The 19,074-nt window shown below is 43.2% G+C and overlaps 1 protein-coding gene across 10 annotated transcripts in view; it reads right to left on the reverse strand.

Annotated features, from left to right (window-relative positions):
* Positions 1-19,074, reverse strand: part of LRP2BP (LRP2 binding protein) — a 37,470-nt gene that overhangs the window by 17,448 nt on the left and 948 nt on the right. For 6 of the 10 annotated variants that reach the window (XR_011470718.1, XR_011470719.1, XM_070408189.1 and 3 more), the window contains exons 2-6: positions 9,390-9,513; positions 8,586-8,698; positions 4,562-4,675; positions 272-414; positions 89-194 (exon numbers count right to left, since the gene is read on the reverse strand). Coding sequence is in view for 8 of the 10 variants with exons in the window: in XM_070408189.1 (XP_070264290.1) it covers positions 89-194; positions 272-414; positions 4,562-4,675; positions 8,586-8,698; positions 9,390-9,495 (582 nt within the window). In the remaining 2 variants the exon portion in view is untranslated. Of the gene's footprint in view, positions 1-88; positions 195-271; positions 415-4,561; positions 4,676-8,585; positions 8,699-9,389; positions 9,514-9,939; positions 10,127-16,675; positions 16,808-18,206; positions 18,632-19,074 lie in introns of those variants that run through there. The other 4 variants (XM_070408192.1, XM_070408190.1, XM_070408193.1 and 1 more) reach the window with 4 other exon arrangements.

Genomic DNA, 19,074 nt, shown 5'->3' on the forward strand with positions numbered 1-19,074 from the left:
CGTATTCCTTATCACCCTCCTTTTAAAAGAGAAATAGTGAGACAATCTAAATAGAATTCTAACTAACATTTAAACAGATCAGCGTTACCTTTTCTAGCTCTTTGGGTTCCTTCGTTGAATAATACAACCCTAGGATACTTTGAGCCTTCACACTGGCTTTTGGATTCCCATTGTCCGCAGCAAAAAGCCAAAGTCTGGAAGGGAAAGACAAGGCAAGTGGTTATCTGTTTCAGCATATGATTAAGACGAACACTCATTCTCAGGTAAGTACCTCTCAGCGTCCTCAATTGATCGGTTAATGCCTTTGCCTTCGTAATAAGCTCTTCCAAGGTTGTAAGCAGCTGCAAATTGTAAGTGTCTTGCTTTGGGACATGGAGAATCAACTATTTTCTTCATATATTCCACTCCTTTTTCCTTCCACAAAGGAAAAGAACAAACAAAAAAACCCAGTTTTTAGTTTTACCCAAACTAAATTCTTTCTCCCAATAATGTTGTAAAGCATTCGCCCTCTGACATGATATAATTCCTGACTCTGTGCCCACGCGGTGTGTTGTCCTAGGGTGTGCAGGGCTAGAAATAAGGAAAGAAGTAAAGGCCATTGCCTGGAAAGGCATCCCGGAAGCTCTGGGATATAAGGCAGTTCCCTCACTTCACAGCCAGACTTGCATTACATTTCAATATGGTTTCCATTTTTCTCTCCTCCCTCCCAGCTTCTAGGCCTTATTCTGAATCAGCACAGTTTTGGAATTGATCAAAGTGCAAAAACAGCTGTGATTTCTTTCACATTTGTAATTCTCACAGGATACGTGAGGCCCAAACAAATGCTGTCTTCTCCCTTCGAGCACTGTTCCCTAAGTGTGCCAGTGATAATGTACCTCCCATATGCTAATGTTCATAAGACATCCACATAGTCACAGAGTGCGCAGGAGACAGCCTGCCCACCAACAACACAGCTTTCACCCTCCAAACATCCATCAGACACAAGCCTTGAAACACTGCCAAGAAAATAATACTTGACGATCAAATACGTGTTTATATATTGCAATATCCCTCACTGCTTTCTCAAAGTGCTGTTGCTGGCTACATACCACAGTAGATGAGAAAATAAAGGTGTTTTACTTTTCGTGAGCCCCAGGTTATATGGATTTATTTTTGTGAGTGTATGAGGTAGGTATCTACCATTTTCCCTCCACCTGGATAGCAAGGACTTAATGGTAGCCAAGTGAAGTGGTGGTAAACCCTCCCATTGGTAGCCTTACATGGTTGCTCCTTCTTGCTGCTCAGTTCTTAGTTTAGGTGTCAGATAAAATGATGGGACCATACAGGGAGGAAAACTAATCCCAGAGCCAGTCTTCAGATTCATGTTAGGGAATGACCAATGGCCAAGAAATGGATAGAACTAGAAAAGCAATGAGCTGGTCTGAACGTAAAAGTAGGTACTTTGTGCTGGGGTGGAAAGTGAGTTGGGGAATGGAAATAATGCCAGCTCCACCTTTGAGCACTCTGGTACACTGGGATGAAGGAGGGAGGGTTCTCTACTAGAGGGCTGCCTGTGGGAAAACCAAGTTTCCGATAAAGCAAGGAAATGAAGAAAGTAGTCTGAAGAAAGGCTGAGAATCTGGGGGTCTCTACTTGCCAGCTGTAAGGCATTTGGGAGAGGGAGAGGACAAGCAACATGGAGTCAAGAGTATGTAAGAAGACAGATGACTAGAGAGGCATACATTTCTGTGTGGTGGCCAATATAATAAAGCTGGGAAGCCTGGCAGACCTAGTGAAGTCAAGGTTCCACATGGCATTCCGGTACCAAGTTCAGATGGAGACATGTGCTCTGGCCTCTTGAGGCCTAGTGAAGCCCACTGATGGCAGTGGTCAGGCAGACAGGATCCCTGGTGAGGGTTTGGAATGGCAGTTACTGGTTTGGAAACTAAAGACTTCACCAAGTAAATGGCCAACTAGCTGGCTGTCCATGGGAACAGACCCAATTATGCCCCTTTCACCTTCAACATGGAAGTCTGTAAAAGTTTATAAAGATGGACAGGACATGATCAGATTTGAAATTTGAAAAGATGGCTTTGGCGGCTGTATGAATGAATTAGGGACAAGAGCAGAAGTTTTAAGGAAATACTTCCTAGTACTGTTTAAAATTTTTCAATGTTTTTATTATGAATAAATATTGAATTTTATGGAACTTTCAATATACTAAAACCATCATATGATTTCTTTTATTCAGGCTATTCAAGTGGTATATTATATTCATAGGTTTTCTTATCAACAAATTATTAAATTTCTGGGCTAAATCTTACTTGGTTATTATATTCTTTTAACGGGTATTGATTTTGTTTCTGACAAAGGCAAATATTTTCTTATCCTAACAGCCATAACTTTTCTTGGAGAGACGTGATCTTTCTCTAGGAAAGTTCTCTGAAAAGCTCCTGAGGCGATAGCCCTGATAGCAGCATTGTCAACACAGGGCCACAGTTAATCAGTCAACACTGGAGGCTCCGCTGTGGGTCGGACACTGGTGTCAATCCTGGGGGATTCGGCAGTGAGGAAATAGACAAAACCGTCTAATTTTAAGGAGCTACATCCCAATAGGGAGAAGGAAGTTAAGCAGTAACAATGGAGACCATCATCAAGTCTGTGAAGAATGGCCACAGGAAACCTTTCGGAGGAAGTGCATGGAACAGTGACCTGAATGAAAGGAAGGCAGACGAGGTGACTAAATGACGTTGTGTGAGAAAATGGGATAGCCGAAGCCGGTCTGGCTCAGTGGATGGAGCGTCGGCCTGTGGACTGAAGGGTCCCGGGTTCGATTCCGGTCAGGGGCATGTACCTGGGTTGTGGGCACATCCCCAGTGGGAGATGTGCAGGAGGCAGCTGATCGATGTTTCTCTCTCATCGATGTTTCTAGCTCTCTATCTCTCTCCCTTCCTCTCTGTAAAAAAAAAAAAAAAGAAAGAAAAGAAAATGGGATAAATTCATTTGGGGATCAGCGAAGGAGAGGGTTAAGGGAGAAGACACAGAAAGGGGAAAGGGTGGGGGAGGAAGAGTCCTCAGCAAGTTGAAGAATCCTGTGAGGTGGGGCAGCCAGTGAGAGGTGCTCGATAGATGGCAACTGAAATGACTGATGAGCAAGTTCAAGTTGTTCACTATGTGGGATCTGGTGTGGTCCTCCATGTTAGAAGCAATGCTACAAGCACAATCCTGTTTTATGCGATCATCAAAGACAACAGGCAGTGCCCTATGCCAGGGCAGAGATAACGGTATGGCCACAAAGATGAAGAGAATAGAGTAAAAATTTGGGAAGAATTAGAAAAGCAGAAGTGACTGTGAGAACATAAACCTGAATATTTTAGATCAATTTTGAAGCTCTGATTATTTAAATCTTAAGGAATGAGTGAAATTGTCATCACATAACTTATTTTTTTTTTTGGGTGGGAGCATTGTTTAATATGATTTTCTTTGTGCTCAAACATATATGCCAAGTATATTTTCAATTTTGGTATCTCAAACAAGGAGTCTTAAAATTTCATGTTAGGAATTTTATGGTGTGGATGCTGCATAGTTTATAAAACTTACCTATTATATACTGACTATTATCTATCATGTCTAGAAATTAAATTTAATATTTTGTAAACTTATTTTTTAGCACATTTCCTTCATGTGGTCTGAAGCTATGACATCTGGCACATATAGGCTCTGAATTATGATTTTCATATTAAACAGAGCTTTATTGCTATGGGATTATAATTTCTACACTAAGTTTTAATGTGATTCTATGCTTCTTTGAACATCTTTGTTGATGCACTAAAAAAATACATGTCATTTTCTTAAGTACATATTTACTCTCTCTTAACAAGGAAATTTAGATTAATTACATTTGTCTGATGGCTGCAAAAATTATGAGTTTCTTTCTTTTTATATAAAATGTTTAAACATACAGAAAAGTAGAAAAGATATACAACAAAAATTTGTATAACTACCATATAAATTATCAGTAATATTTTGCTATATTTGCTTCTATTTTTTTTTGCTTTGTTTCAAGTTATCTGCAGATGTAGATATCAGTACAGTTCACACCTAAATATTTCAGTATGCTTTACAAGAGAAGTTCTTCTGTACAAATACCAGATGTGTCACTTCTAAATAATGTTATATAAAATTTATATATACAAATTTATTGCATGGGGCACTTCATGATAGCACATAATTTAAAATAATAACAATGTTTGTATTTGATGGCAGAATTTGTAATGATCCTATTTTTTGCTTATTTTCTAGCTTTTTTTTCTCCATGTTTATGTAGCTTTGAAAATACAGGAAAGCATATTAAAAGAGAAAATTATTGGCATCTAATGATAGCAAGAAGGAGGAGCAAAAAAGAAATTTTGTTTTTCACACAAATGAAAAATGACTAGTGCTATCCTTTGAATGCTAACAGGTTAGAGATTGCTGAACTAAAAGGATAGAAATGTATGATTAAAATGTGAATAATTTCAATTGTATCAGATAATCCATTAACAATGAAATCTTAAACACTGCGAACAAATCAATAACTTACAGCTTTTACAGCTGTCCCCAGGCCATCATAATACATTACGCCCAGCTGGTAAATTGCTTGATGATCATGGTCCTTGATTTCTTCAAACTGTTCTAATGCTTCTTCATACCATCCCTGCAAGCTCACAGGAAATACTGAATTATTATTATCTTAAAGTAATCCCAGCCATTTAATTCCCACCCAAATCTAGCCAGTAGCACCAAATAAACCAAGAAAAGACAGCCACAAATTTATGGACTCTGCAAGTTAAGTCACTGACAACAGTCAACACACTATAGTGTCAATTAAATAGACCTAAACATGGCAACTGAGGGAAGTGACCAGTAGGAATTTAGGTAAGATTTTCTTTGGCTTTCACTCTTACTCTTGCCTATTGCCAATCCTCTCTTGAAATGACAGCTTAGCCGACTGCTCAATCTAGCCTGCCACCTCCCCCGCCACTCCTGAAGTCTGAGAAATATCAGAGCTGGGACCAAAGCCTCGGAGAAGATTTGAGACAGCCTACCTAATAAAAGGGTAATATGCAAATTAACTGTCACTCCGCCACAAAGATGGTGGCGCACATAGCCACAAGATGGCGGCACCCAGTCCCCTCAGCCTTACCGCTGGCATGTCTGGTCCTGTCAGCCCTGCTTGCCCCTCGCCGAGAGCAGACACCAGGGCCCTGCTTGCCCCTGGCCACAGAGGCGAGCCAGAGAGCAGACAGGCAGGCAGGTCCGCATAGAGCAGAGAACCACGGGGATCGGGCCTAAGCCGTCAGTAGGACATCCCCTGAGGGTTCCCAGATTGGAGAGGGTGCAGGTCGGGCTGAGGGACTTACCCCCCCGATGCACAAATTTCATGCACCGGGCCTCTAGTTGTAGTATAAAATCCATTCTTACACTATAAATTAAAAATCTGTTTATATTTTTGCCCCAAATATTTAATATCATCTATAAAACATTTTCATGTTCACAGTAACTGAAGACCCTGATTCTTACCTTGTACTTAAGGGTAGTTTATATGTTCCTCTACACCAGAGGTCGCCAACCGGTGGTCCGTGAGGTCCGAAAGGTTGGCGGCCGCTGCTCTACACAGAGTAAGGAGGGAACTGCCCTCTGTCCACATTATGCTGACGTACCCTGCGGGTAGGTCAAGAAGGGACTGTACAGGCTATCACTTGAGAATATACAATAAAAATTTGCATAACTGCCACATAAATTCTTAGTAATAACATTTTGCTACCTTTGCTTCATCTATTTTTTTAATAGTAGTGAATATCCTTATGAAGGGCATTGGCTGTTATTAAACATCCACTATTATTATGGCTCATGTCCTTCAGTTTTGTGGTTTTCCAGCTGAGAAGACATGGAAAAACAAGCGTGTGATTCTCGAAAATTAACTGCCTCCCATACTTCCTATAAAAACCCACATGTTCTGTATCATCACTTTAAGGCTCCTTGGCAGTTAGACAAATCCGGTAACAAACATGCTATGGTGTGAGGGACTAATATGGGATTTTATATTTTTAATCCACCATGAAAATGCCTCACACTAAAGAATGAATCATTTGTAGTGGTAGAAAGAGAATCTTTTACTGAATTGGAAGGTCATTATTAGGAAGAGCAGGCCAGAGAAAAACAGCTTTTGGAAAACACAAAAATAATTAAATTTCTCTTTTCATAAACTGCCATTAATCAACCAATTGATAAAAATTAACAAAAACTACCCCAAAATCCTAACAAATATTTATTTATTTTAAAGAGCACATATCAATGAGTAAGTGACTGAGCTGTTAAGACTAATTTTCCTTTCTGGCTAATGTTGGGCTTAGATGTGAGAGGGCTGGAAAAGTTAGACTATGCAAAGGAAAGTAAGAAAGTTCTTTCGGTTTCCATTATTTTAAATACCATATACAGCTGGAAGATCTCAAATAAACACTTTCAACCCAAAATTCTCCTTCGAGAACATGTAAGTTTCTAGTTTGAAATCTGTCTACTTGGATGACTAATGGGCATTTTATTTTTATTTTATTTTAATATATTTTATTGATTTTTTTTTTACAGAGAGGAAGGGAGAGGGATAGAGAGTTAGAAACATCGATGAGAGAGAAACATCGACCAGCTGCCTCCCGCACACCCCCCACTGGGGATGTGCCTGCAACCAAGGTACATGCCCTTGACCGGAATCGAACCTGGGACCCTTCAATCCGCAGGCCAACGCTCTATCCACTGAGCCAAACCGCTTAGGGCGACTAATGGGCATTTTAAACATAACATGTCCAAAAACTGAACTCTTGGTCATCACCTCAATACTCACTCTTCCCCAGTCTGTTTTTCAGCCCATTATTCCACTGTCTGTGTCTCCAGAATAAATCCAGGACGCAGCTCCACTGCTACAACTCTGGTCAAGATTACCAACGTCTCTTGCCTGAACTGGTGTAATTTCACCCTGAACTAGTTCTGTGCCTGCCTTCTAATCTGTTCACCACAGACTGAAAACCCTCCAATGGCTTCTTACTACATTTTAAGCAAAGCTCCTCTAGAGCTGTCTCTGCCTTGCTTATTCCACATTGGTCTCCTTTAGATCTCAAAACTTCTCTCTCTGGAACACACTTCCACTGGCTGTTTGCATTGTGTTTCCTTTTCTGCAAATGTTAGTTTCAACAACAGGTCTTTCCACCCTATGCCTAAGTTATTCTCTATTGTTGTATGCAGTTAATTCCTTTCATAGTACTTTTCCTTATTTTTAATTATACATATATTCGTTTTCTTCCCCTTCTGGACTGTAACCTTTGTGAAATGGGGACCATTCTGATTCCCTCTTCATTTTATGAAGTACTTATTAGGTGCCAGGCCCTGTTTTACAATTAATATATCCTCACACATTATTACTCCCCTTTTACAGATGAGAAAACTGAGGCACCAAGAGGTTAAGGATTTGTGCCCAAGGATAAGCAATTAAAAAGCAATAGAGCCGGGTTTAAGAGACCAACCGAAGGACTTGTATGCATGCATATAAGCATAACCAATAGACACAAGACACTGGGGGGTAGGGGAAGCCGGGGAAAGGTCAAGGAGGGGAGGAGAAAAAAAAGGAGACATATGTAGTACTCTTTGTAATACCTTAAGCAATAAAACAAATTTTTTTTTAAAAAAGCAATAGAACCATATTCAAACCTATGTGCAAAGCTAAGAGATCCTTCACTTAACCGTTATGTTGTGCTATTCTCAGTTACAACTGGTCCTCAACAAATACTTGTTGCCAGAATGAATGAAGGCACCATCAAAAGATTAGAGAGTAAGTGGGGTATAGGTGAATAGCTGCCCAAATATTCAATGGATGGTGAGGGATTAGAGACAGCTGTTCCCTTTCACACCTTCCCTAGGGTTCAGTGAAGAACTAAAGCTGTATTACTGACATTGGAGTGAAAATATTTTAGATGATATTAAATATTTTGGGCAAAAATGTAAACATTAGATTTTTAATTTTATACCAAAACTAGAGGCCTGGCACATGAAATTCGTGCATGGATACGGTCCCTAGGCCTAGCCTGCGATCAGGGCCATCTTCCCTGGCTGCTGGCAGCCAGCCCCACCCCCTGCCGCCACCCACCCCTGGTTTCCCGTTTGCCAATCGGAGCCTGCTGGCCCAGGGAAGGGACCAAGAGGTTGGCTGGCAGGCCCTGATCGGTTGATCAGAGCCTGCGGGCCGGGGGCAGCTCCTGCATTGAGCATCTGCCCCCTGGTGGTCAGTGCGCGTCATAGCGACCGGTAGTTCCGCTGTTCGGTTGATTTGCATATTACCCTTTTATTATATAGGATGTCTCCTATAAATGATTTTCATTAGAATGTCTTTATGGAGAAAGCCCAGATAGCTCCTTAAACTGATACCAGCATATCACACTTGAAGCCACAACCGTAATCTGTGGAATTTGACAGAATTTCCCTGATATTACAAAGGAAGGAACTGTAGGAGATATTTTGCTATGAGGATCTAACAGCAACATTAAATGAAATAAAAACAAATAAACAAAGACTGATACCTCTTCAAAATATAGTTGACCTCGCAGGAAATAGGCCATAGCATCCCCTCTTACTATTCTTTCCTTCAAGAGCTGCAATGCCTGATCCACCAAACTAGCATGGCTGTAACGGTCTGATTTAAGAAAGGTAAATAATTATAACTTTAACACAATATGAATTTTCTCTCTTCAAGTCACCAATTATACAGAATTCATCTGACACTTTACACTAGTTTCCTTCCTAGTCCTCATTCCTCCTTTGCTAAAGGATAAAGTATTATCATGGGCCCTAACACCAGGCCTCATACAATCAAGAAGTATCTGTTGGTTGGTTTTCAGAGTAACCCAGCTTACCACTAGGAGGAGCTCTAGCAAGCAGTCTGTGTGCAATTCTTTGGGCAAAGTCATCCATGGGCGAGTGAAATTCTTCATCTGAGGCTTCATTAGAGCTATTCTAACCAAATGAGCTAACCATCCCCAATTTAATTTTTTAAAAGACCATAGAAAAAAATGGTAGCTTTAAAGGCCAATTTCAAGTAAAGTATGGCATTGTCCTCCTTAAGAGACAAGCCATCTGGCTTCCCTTTTCCAGAAGGGGGTCCTAAACCCCTGAATGTAAACTCAGGCTGGGGCTCCGTGAAACTTCTCCGCTAATGATTTGCTAACCAGATGCGTGAAACCGCAATTTCGCATATTCCTACAGGAAAGCTAGAAAGGACTGTAAAGTTAAGCCCCGCCTTGACAGCAGTAAGACTCATATTTCTTGTCTCTTTTTTCTCTGGTGTACCGATTAGCTTTTAGTGAAAATATTATCAGAATTTGTACCAGTCTTGTCCTTTGTGCATTGGAAGAAGCTGTAGTTCCTGGCAGCATCCTGGGATAGAGAGGTATAGAGGGGGTCCTCCGGCAACTTTTCACTGGTCAACTGCATCCTGTTTCCACGTGTATTCTGTAAAGGAACATAAAAAATAAGACAGAAATATCTTCCTCCAGAAAAACTTGAAAAGACACTCCCGTCCCCACTTGGCACTCATGAAAAGCAACCTCCCCACCTTTCTCGGGGTAGGGCACCAAACTACCAGCCCTGGTGGTGAATATTCCTTCTTAGGAAACCAGGGCCCTGTGTAGCTATGAGAAGAAGCACCACCATCCTCCATGCCTGTCTCCACAGCGTGGGGTTGATGATGAGAGCTCTCTGCACATCCTCTGAGTTTACCTGCTGCAACGGGTCCCCTCACCGGCCACAGCTGCTGCCACTAGTAGGTGACACTGCCCATAGATATAGTTCTTGTGCTCGAGTACCTTCCTATTGCCCTGTATCTAAATCTCATCAGGCTAATAATCCATTTCACACCAAAGCATTTGTCTGTTCTACCTGGGAACACGCTTTATTTTAGCTGTGTTGCTCAGTTTCAGCTTCCTGTCTGTATTGGATTGCCATGCTGTAAGACAGATCGCGGTTCAATGGAAAATCGGAGCCTTCATAAAAAATGTAGGGGCCACCTCATCTGGGATGAAGGAGTCCAGGTTGGCCTAGGCTGAGGATAGTGAGACCGCAAACTCCATTGTTGCTATGCTTTTTGTTTACTCCTCCGCATTCTATAGTTACAGCTGGCCTTCACCAATCAGGAGCAAGCTTCCAGTGGAGGTTCCTGATTGGTGGTGAAGAGCACTCAGCAACCCTTTAGTGCAGTGGTTCTCAACCTTGGCTGCACATTAGAATTACCTGGGAATCTTTTTAAAATCCTGATTTCTGGGCCTCATCCTCCAGAAATTCTATTTCTTTGTTACTAATGTTGTGGCCCCACCCCACAACAAAGAAGGCAGCTGATTGATGTTTCTCTCCCATCAGTGTTTCTAACTCTCTATCCCTCTCCCTTCCTCTCTGTAAAAAATCAATGTTACTTATGTTGTGGCCCCACCCCACAACAAAGAAATAGAATTTCCGGAGGATGAGGCCCAGAAATCAGGATTTCAAAAAGATTCCCAGGTGATTCTAATGTGCAGCCAAGGTTGAGAACTACTGCTTTAGTGTGATTGGAAAGTTCCATTTCTACAATTTTATGACACTATTTTGGATAATAAATTGCTTCATTAATGAGAAGGAAGTGGCCCTAACTGGTTTGGCTCAGTGGCTAGAGCGTCAGCCTTTGGACTAAAAGGTCCCAGGTTCGATTCCGGTCAAGGGCATGTACCTTGGTTGTGGGCACATCCCCAGTGGGAGGTGTGCAGGAGACAGCTGATTGATGTTTCTCTCCCATCAGTGTTTCTAACTCTCTATCCTTCTCCCTTCCTCTCTGTAAAAAAATCAATAAAATATATTTTTTTAAAAATGAGAAGGAAGTGCAGGAAAGGGAGATAATTCAGTATATTAGGTGGGGAAAAGCAATTAAGTATCTGTGATTTTGGAATAGTCACTTAATATTTTAAGAGGCAATTTTCTCACCTGTAGTTCGGATTATCAGTAGTTTGAACTAGAGGATTTCAAAATGTCTGATCCTAGATATGTAACATTCTTTAGGAAAGAAGAGCAAGAGGTGAAGTGACCTTTTCACCACTTCATGTCAGCGGTACACGCTATTAATGTGACTGATCACTGATGATGTTCACAATTGTCTGGCCAAGAGTGTTTCACAGGTTTCTCTGCTATAAAACTACTTTTTTCCCCTTCCCATGCTCTACTCTTTGGGAGCAAGTCATTATGTGTAACCCACACTCCAGAGGGCAAGGAGGGGTAGGATTCTCGCCACTTCCTGGAGTGGTGAGTGTCTACTTGAAGAGTTTGAAATTCTTTTGTGAGGAAGAGTTGTCTTTTCGCTCTCATTTCTTTATTTTGTTTTTTTAATTAATTTATTTATTTATTTTTAATTAAATCTTTATTGTTCAGATTATTACATTAGTTACTCTTTTTTCCCACCATAACTCCCCTCCACCCAGTTCCAACCCCACCCTCTGCCCTCACTCCCCACCCACTGTCCTCATCCATAGGTGCACGATTCTTGTCTAATCTCTTCACTCACCCCCACACCCCTTTCTCCCCCCCCCCCCAAGAATAGTCAGTCCATTCCCTTTCTATGTCCCTGATTCTATTACAATCACCAGTTCATCAGATTATTTATTCACTTGATTTTTAGATTCACTTGTTGATAGATGTGTATTTGTTGTTCATAATTTGTATCTTTACCTTTTTCTTCTTCTTCCTCTTCGTACAGGATACCCTTCAGCATTTCATATAATACTGGTTTGGTGGTGATGAACTCCTTTAGCTTTTTCTTATCTGTGAAGCTCTTTATCTGGCCTTCACTTCTGAATGATAGCTTTGCTGGATAAAGTAGTCTTGGTTGTAGGTTCTTGGTATTCATCACTTTGAATATTTCTTGCCATTCCCTTCTGGCCTGCAAAGTTTCTGTTGAGAAATCAGCTGACAGTCGTATGGGTACTCCCTTGTAGGTAACTGATTTTCTTTCTCTTGCTGCTTTTAGGATTCTCTCTTTGTCTTTTGCTCTTGGCATTTTAATTATGATGTGTCTTGGTGTGGTCCTCTTTGGATTCCTTTTGTTTGGGGTTCTCTGCGCTTCCTGGACTTGGAAGTCTATTCCTTTCACCAGGTAGGGGAAGTTTTCTGTCATTATTTCTTCAAATAGGTTTTCAATATCTTGCTCTCTCTCATCTTCTGGCACCCCTATAATTCGGATGTTGGTATGCTTGAAGCTGTCCCAGAGGCTCTTTACACTATCTTCATATTTTCGGATTCTTTTTTCATTTTGCTTTTCCGGTTGGGTGTTTTTTGCTTCTTCGTATTTCAAATCTTTGACTTGATCCTTGCGACCCTCTGGTCTGCTGTTGGGAGTCTGTATAATATTCTTTATTTCAGTCAGTGTATGCTTAATTTCTAGTTGGTCCTTTATCACAACATCGAGGGTCTCATTAGATTTCTTGAGGATCTCACTACATTTATTGGCGGTCTTACCAGTCTTTTCGAGGGCTTCTAAACAGTTCTTTAAAGACCTTAAAAGTGTGGTTTTGAACTCTATATCCAACAGTTTGCTTTCCTCCAATTCTGTCGTTTGTGTCCTGTTTCTTTGTCTCGGCATTTTTTTATGCTTCGCTGTGTCGATAGAGTGCCTTTCTGTGCTAAGTGTCCCAATTACCTAAGGTAGACACTCTTGGTGCACCCCCTTGTGGGCTTTGTGCACAGTCTTGTTGTGGTTAAGCCTTGATTGTTGTAGTTATCACTGTGAGGAATTGACCTCCAGGTCAACTGGCTGTGAGAATCAGCTGTGTCTGCGGTGGGAGAACTTCTGTGCTGGAGACACCCCTCTGGGGCTAGACTTGCTTCGATGGGGCTTTGGTGCTCACTGAGTCTGCCTCCTGAGTGTGTCTTTTATGGTTCCACGGAGCTTAAAGCTGGATGGTCCCACTCAGACCTCTGGGCTTCCTGGCTCCTGGATCTGTAGGGAGGTGCTAATCTAGCCTTTGCCTGAGGCTATCCAGCAAAAGCCTCCCTGCAGGGCTTGGGCGGGGCGGGTCCCACGGGATCACCAGGGCGGGGTTAGCAATTATGGCTGCTCTCAGTCTTGCCCTCAGAGGCTCTGCTTCTCAGTGTCCCAGTAGTCGCTGCAAGCCCCACGGAGAGAAAGCTGCCCTAGGGTTCTGAGCGATGCCAGACAGTCCCGCTTCTCCCGTATGAGTCTGGGTCCTTAGAGACTCGCCCGGAACTGGAGCTCAGAGCCTGAGACTCCCTCCCGATTGAAAACAACCGCGCCCTCAGCCTCCAGCCCGCTCCACATGCACTCCGAACCTTAGTATTTTACTTCAGCACTGCGCCTCCTCTGAGCCTCGGTATGCTTTTCTCTTTCCTCCTAGTTGTAGAACATCCACTCAGCCAGCTTTCCTGTGGTTCTGGATGATGTCCGTTCCGTCTTTTAGTTGTATTTTTGAAGTGGTTGTTCGAGGCAGCAAACTCCCGTGTTTACCTATGCCGCCATCTTGGTTTCTCCTCATTTCTTTATTGATTCAATCATTTATATCAGTATAGACTTAAGGATATCTATTTTATTGAATTATAATCCAACAGTACATTATTGTGTTGTCCACGTTGCTTTGGCCAGTGGGAGCTCTTTTAGGTTGCCTTCTGTGACCCTTTGACCTTCCTGGACTACCTCACAAATGCTTCCTCGGTCTTCAAGACAGTCCATTTGGTCACTTAGTCAGCTGTTGGAAGCTACCCATTGTCTTCACTATCAGAGAAGGGTAAACAAGGAGCCCGAAACGCTGGAGAACCTTGAGCCCTGGCAAGGGCCAGAGCTATGCACCAATTATTTAGTCACAGAGTAAATCTTTACTAATACTTACTGACCTTTAAGACACTCTGTCTGTTACCAAAATTGCCTGCCTAAGGGCTATATGTGCACCCAAAATTGAATAAAAGTTTGGCAAGGCCTGGGCACCAGTGGAAGTCCTTCCCCTTGCGTTGGGCTTCCTCCCTAGCCCCCAATATTTCCAAATTATTATGTCTTGTCTTGTCTCTGTCATTTGCATGCGGCCCTTCTCCAGATCCCGAACCCTGAACCACTCAGGACGTGGCTCGCACAGTCAGCATTCAATATATTTTTTTTTAAACTCTCACTCTAAATGACATCTTCCTGAGAGACCAAGATGGCGGCGTAGGTAAACACCGGAGACCGCTGCCGCAAACAACCATTTCAAAAATACAACTAAAAGACTGAACGGACATCACCCAGAACCACAGGAAGGCTGGCTGAAGAGAGACTCTACAACTAGAAGGAAAGAGAAGAGCAAATCGAGGCTCAGAGGCGGCGCAGTGTGGAAAATACAAAGGTACCGAGGTGCGCGCGCAAAGCGGGCTGGTGGCTGAGGGCGCGGTTGTCGTTTTCTGCCGGGAGTGAGTCTCAGACTCTGGGCTCCAGATCCGGGCGAGTCTCTAGGGACCCAGACTCAAACGGGAGAAGCGGGATTATCCGGCATCAGTTGGGACCTGAGGGCAGCTTTCTCTCCGAGGTTTGCAGCGGCTGCCGGGGTTCTGAGAAGCAGAGCCTCTGGGAACGGGACTGAGCGTGGCCATAACTGCTCCCTCCGCCCGCCCTGTTGATCCCGCCCCGCCCAAAACCTGCGCACAGCCATTTGCCGATTGCCTCAGGCAAAGGCTGGATTAGCGCCTCCCCAGAAGACAGACGTTTTCCATACAGCTGATTTCCACAGCCAGCCGGCCTGGTGGTCAAACCCCTCTAGTGTTAACTACAACAATTAAGGCTTGGCTAGAACAAGACTGCGCACAGAGACCACAAGGGGGTGCACCAAGAAAGCATAAAAGATGCGGAGACAAAAAAACATGACAGAAATGGAGGATATGGAGCTAAGAATTGCAATTTTGAGGGCTTGCCATAAATTTGTGCAGAGCCTCACGAAAACTAATGAGACCCTCGATGCTACGATAAAGAAATTAGAAAGTAAGCATACACGGACTGAAATAAAGAATATTATACCCAATAGCAGACCAGAGGAGTACAATAATCAAACCAAAGATTCGACAAAAAACACCCAATTGGAAAAGCAAAATGAAAAAAGAATCCGAAAGTGTGAAGATAGTGTAAGGAGCCTCTGGGACAGCTTTAAGCGGTCTAATATCAGAGTCATTGGAGTGCCAGAAGATGAGAGACAGCAAGATATTGAAAACCTATTTCAAGAAATAATGGCAGAAAACTTCCCCCACCTGGTGAAAGAAATGGACTTACAGGTCCAAGAAGCGCAGAGAACCCCAAACAAAAGGAATCCAAAGAGGACCACACCAAGACACATCATCATTAAAATGCCAAGAGCAAAAGACAAAGAGAAAATCTTAAAAGCAGCAAGAGAAAGAGGCTCAATTACCTACAAGGGAATACCCATACGACTGTCAGCTGATTTCTCAACAGAAACTTTGCAGGCCAGAAGGGAATGGCAAGAAATATTCAAAGTGCTGAATACCAAGAACCTACAACCAAGATTACTTTATCCAGCAAAGCTATCATTCAGAATTGAAGGTCAGATAAAGAGCTTCACAGATAAGGAAAAGCTAAAGGAGTTCATCACCGCCAAACCAGTATTATATGAAATGCTGAAAGGTATCCTTTAAGAAGAGGAAGAAGAAGAAAAAGGTAAAGATACAAATTATGAACAACAAACATGCATCTATCAACAAATGAATCTAAGAATCAAGTGAATAAATAACCTGATGTACAGAATGAACTGGTGATTATAATAGAATCAGGGACATAGAAAGGGAATAGACTGACTATTCTTGGGGGAAAAAGGGGTGTGGGAGATGCGGGAAGTGACTGGACAAAAATCATGCACCTATGGATGAACACAGTGGGTGGGGAGTGAGGGTGGAGGGTGGGATGGGAGCTGGAAGGAGGGGAGTTATGGGGGGAAAAAAGAGGAACAAATGTAATAATCTGAACAATAAAGATTTAATTTAAAAAAAAAAAAATAAATAAATGACATCTTCCTTCTGGAAACATACTTACCTGCAAATTAAACTTAAGTGAAACTATCACTGCTTAGAAGAGTGCCTGTTGTGAATATGCATCTTAGACCATCTTCCTTTTAAGAAAATTGATCCCATTGGTTTCATGTTTACTAAAAACTCCAGTTACTTCCCAATAAAACACTGTCCTCTGTGGAGAATGACTATAGTGTTTGGACAGGTTCAAGCTTTGGACTAATGAGAGGGCATGGTCCTCTCATGGCAAAGCCACGTGCAAGTCCCAGCTTGGAGGGCAAAGCTCTCCCAGCACAATTATAGCCAAAGGCTATGGTGGTAAGCTTGACCTACGGTCTGAACCTGTGGTCCCAGGTAGATGAGTGATGTGGGCTTGGTAGAGTTCAGGTGCATGTAACTGAGTAGATTTGAAAAGCACGAGAATGTTGTAAACATCTTGACCACGCCCTTACTTTGCCTCCTGGAATCTGGCTATAAAATGAAGACACAGCTTTCAGGTGTGGCGCTGTTGTTAGCGCTCCATCAGAGAGGACAATGTCCACCCAGACCCAGCTTTCTTCTTCCATCTGTATTTTCTCAATCCTTCACGGCCCCCTCTCAGACTCACCAAACCTGGCTGAGCTGGCTTGGCACAGTCCTCAAGTACTGATTCTGCTCCACCAGCTTTGTTCAGTTCTTGGAAAGCTTTGGGTCCATTACTAAGGGTAAGCCAGCTATCCAGATAACACAAATATTTTTTCTGAAACAGTATGAGCAATAGAGACGTACACAATGAGTAAAGGGAGAAAAGCTTTAAAAACTACTCACAAAATTCCCTTTCCTTGTAAAGTTTACAAATGTACCAGGAAGTTAACAATAATTATCAGACTTAATGCATGTTTTAAAGGAAAAGGATGTAATAGGGAGGCACATTTATCACACAGATATCCCATTATATGTTAACTGCAGTCCACTGTTAGACAGACATGAGCAGAGCAAGGATAATGGGCCAGGAAGAGAAACTCACCAGGGCAGAAAGCCCTGGATGCCTAGCAAGGGGCAAAACTGGGAAAACAAGAACCTCGTCTCCAGGGTAACCTATCCTCCCCTAGCATATCACTGGTCATGCGGTTTAGACCCCCTGACTTTTTCCTCCCTAAAGATAACATCTAGGCCTCCAATGCATTTCAGCTCCAGGCCCAGAAAAGCAGCAAAACCAGGTAAGTGACACGGTGGCTGCCTCAGGACCAGCTACAGTGGAGATGAAGACCCTGAAAGAGCACACCAGGAACCCTCCACAGAGCACGTCCATGCCATTCCCTTCCTCTTCTCCTTGCCCCACAGACACATATCCCCCACCCTCTAAGGGACCCCATGAGACTTGCAACCAGGGGAATGATGAGCAGCGGCAGCTCGTCCTGGGCTAACCCCCTGCACCTGCCTCCATGGCCACCTTATCTCTGACTTCCCAGTGAGCCAAAGCAGCCCTTTCCTGTTGCTTCTTCTATGCCCTTCCTTGTTGCACTGTCCTAAGTACGTTTTTGCTGCCATCATGGACCCAATACTCTGGGGCTCAGTGCTTGCAGCCCTACCCTTTGGCTATCCCCATCCTCCAGGACACTTTCCTTAAATAAATTCAGTTTATCTTTATTCACTGCCTGCTATGGCTATTTAGCCTGCCTGAGCCTCACCGTCGCACACGTTTAGAATTCTAAGAACTTACATTGCATTAGTTAGGAATTCCTGAAAGGGAATATCTGTGCAACCCTGAAGCTTAATTATATGCTTTAAAAAAAGGGCTTACCTAATTGATAAACACTTGTCCATATTGCCAAAGGCAAACTGGCAACAGGGACCCGTGTTCTCACCTGACAGCAGTATCTTTGCAGGGCCATTCTTTAAATGGCATAAAAAGGTATCGTGACTTGCTTAAGTAAAAAACATACAGAACAAAAGCATGGCTCTATGCAGATGTTTGAACATAAATATATACCCACATTTACGTCCAAGTACACATAGGAATAAAAATGTTTAAAACTACCCCTTGGGTCAGTGCATCAGTAGAGTAATATAAATGTATTACTGCAAAAACCACTTTATGGCTTATTACAAAATAAACGGTCTACTGCAACCAAAATTGCAACTAAAAGGACGCTTACCTTTAGAGGACAATGAGCTTGTCCTTAGAAGCATAATCATAAGCCTGTCTATTTTTCAGTCCTGCTCCCAAAGGTATGGGTAGAGAGAAAGGACTCGCTCAAGGCTTTTTTAGGGAGAGGAAGCATACGGCTGGCTGGAGCTTTAGTTTTTAGCTAGATTAATCTGAAAACAAAACGTGCTTAGGAAAAGATAATAATCCATTTCATATTGAGCGCAAATGTAAGAGATTCTATATGTGCTCAATGGCTACAGTTTGAAGTCAGGAATTCCGTTTCTGAAGTTTTACCAAAAAGAAAAAAGGAATGACTTAAGCTAATGATTTGTTTATAAATTTAAGTATAAAGAGCTTCCGGAGAGCCAGGTCCCCAGCCCCCTCCTCCCTGGGATCAGCCGAGACCTACGTGGGCGCTACCCGCGGGGGAGCCCATTGCCATAACTCTCCGGCCCAGTCCCCTCTTCCCCAGGACCTGTCCCCGCCGTCGGGGCAAGCTCGTCCCTCCTCGTCCTGCCCCTTCCCCGCCAGCCCGCGGGCTCCAGCCCAACAGCTGGACGCAGCATCTGCCCAGGGGACCAGCCCAGCGGCTGGGACCTGCCGCCGGGAGGGGACACGGCCCAATGGCAGGCTCCTGGCACAGGACCCCAGCAAGGCCAGGGGGTCGGGCCTGAGAAATCACCTAATTTGGGGGGTGGGTAGGGCAGTCCTGCGGAAAACCCACCCCCTTAGGCCACATTACACCCCCCCCCTTCCCCGCTTATCCTTCCTGTCCGGGGCGTGGGGGGCCGAGGGGGCGATTCTGAACTTAAGGCAGAAGGAACTCAATCCTTCCTCCGGCGCTGGGGGCGAGGGCGCGGCGCCAGCCCCACGCA

Source organism: Myotis yumanensis, unplaced genomic scaffold, assembly GCF_028538775.1.
Source record: "Myotis yumanensis isolate MYYU_CA2020_CCGP unplaced genomic scaffold, mMyoYum1.0.hap1 SCAF_3, whole genome shotgun sequence".
In the NCBI taxonomy this organism is placed as follows: Eukaryota; Metazoa; Chordata; class Mammalia; order Chiroptera; family Vespertilionidae; genus Myotis; species Myotis yumanensis.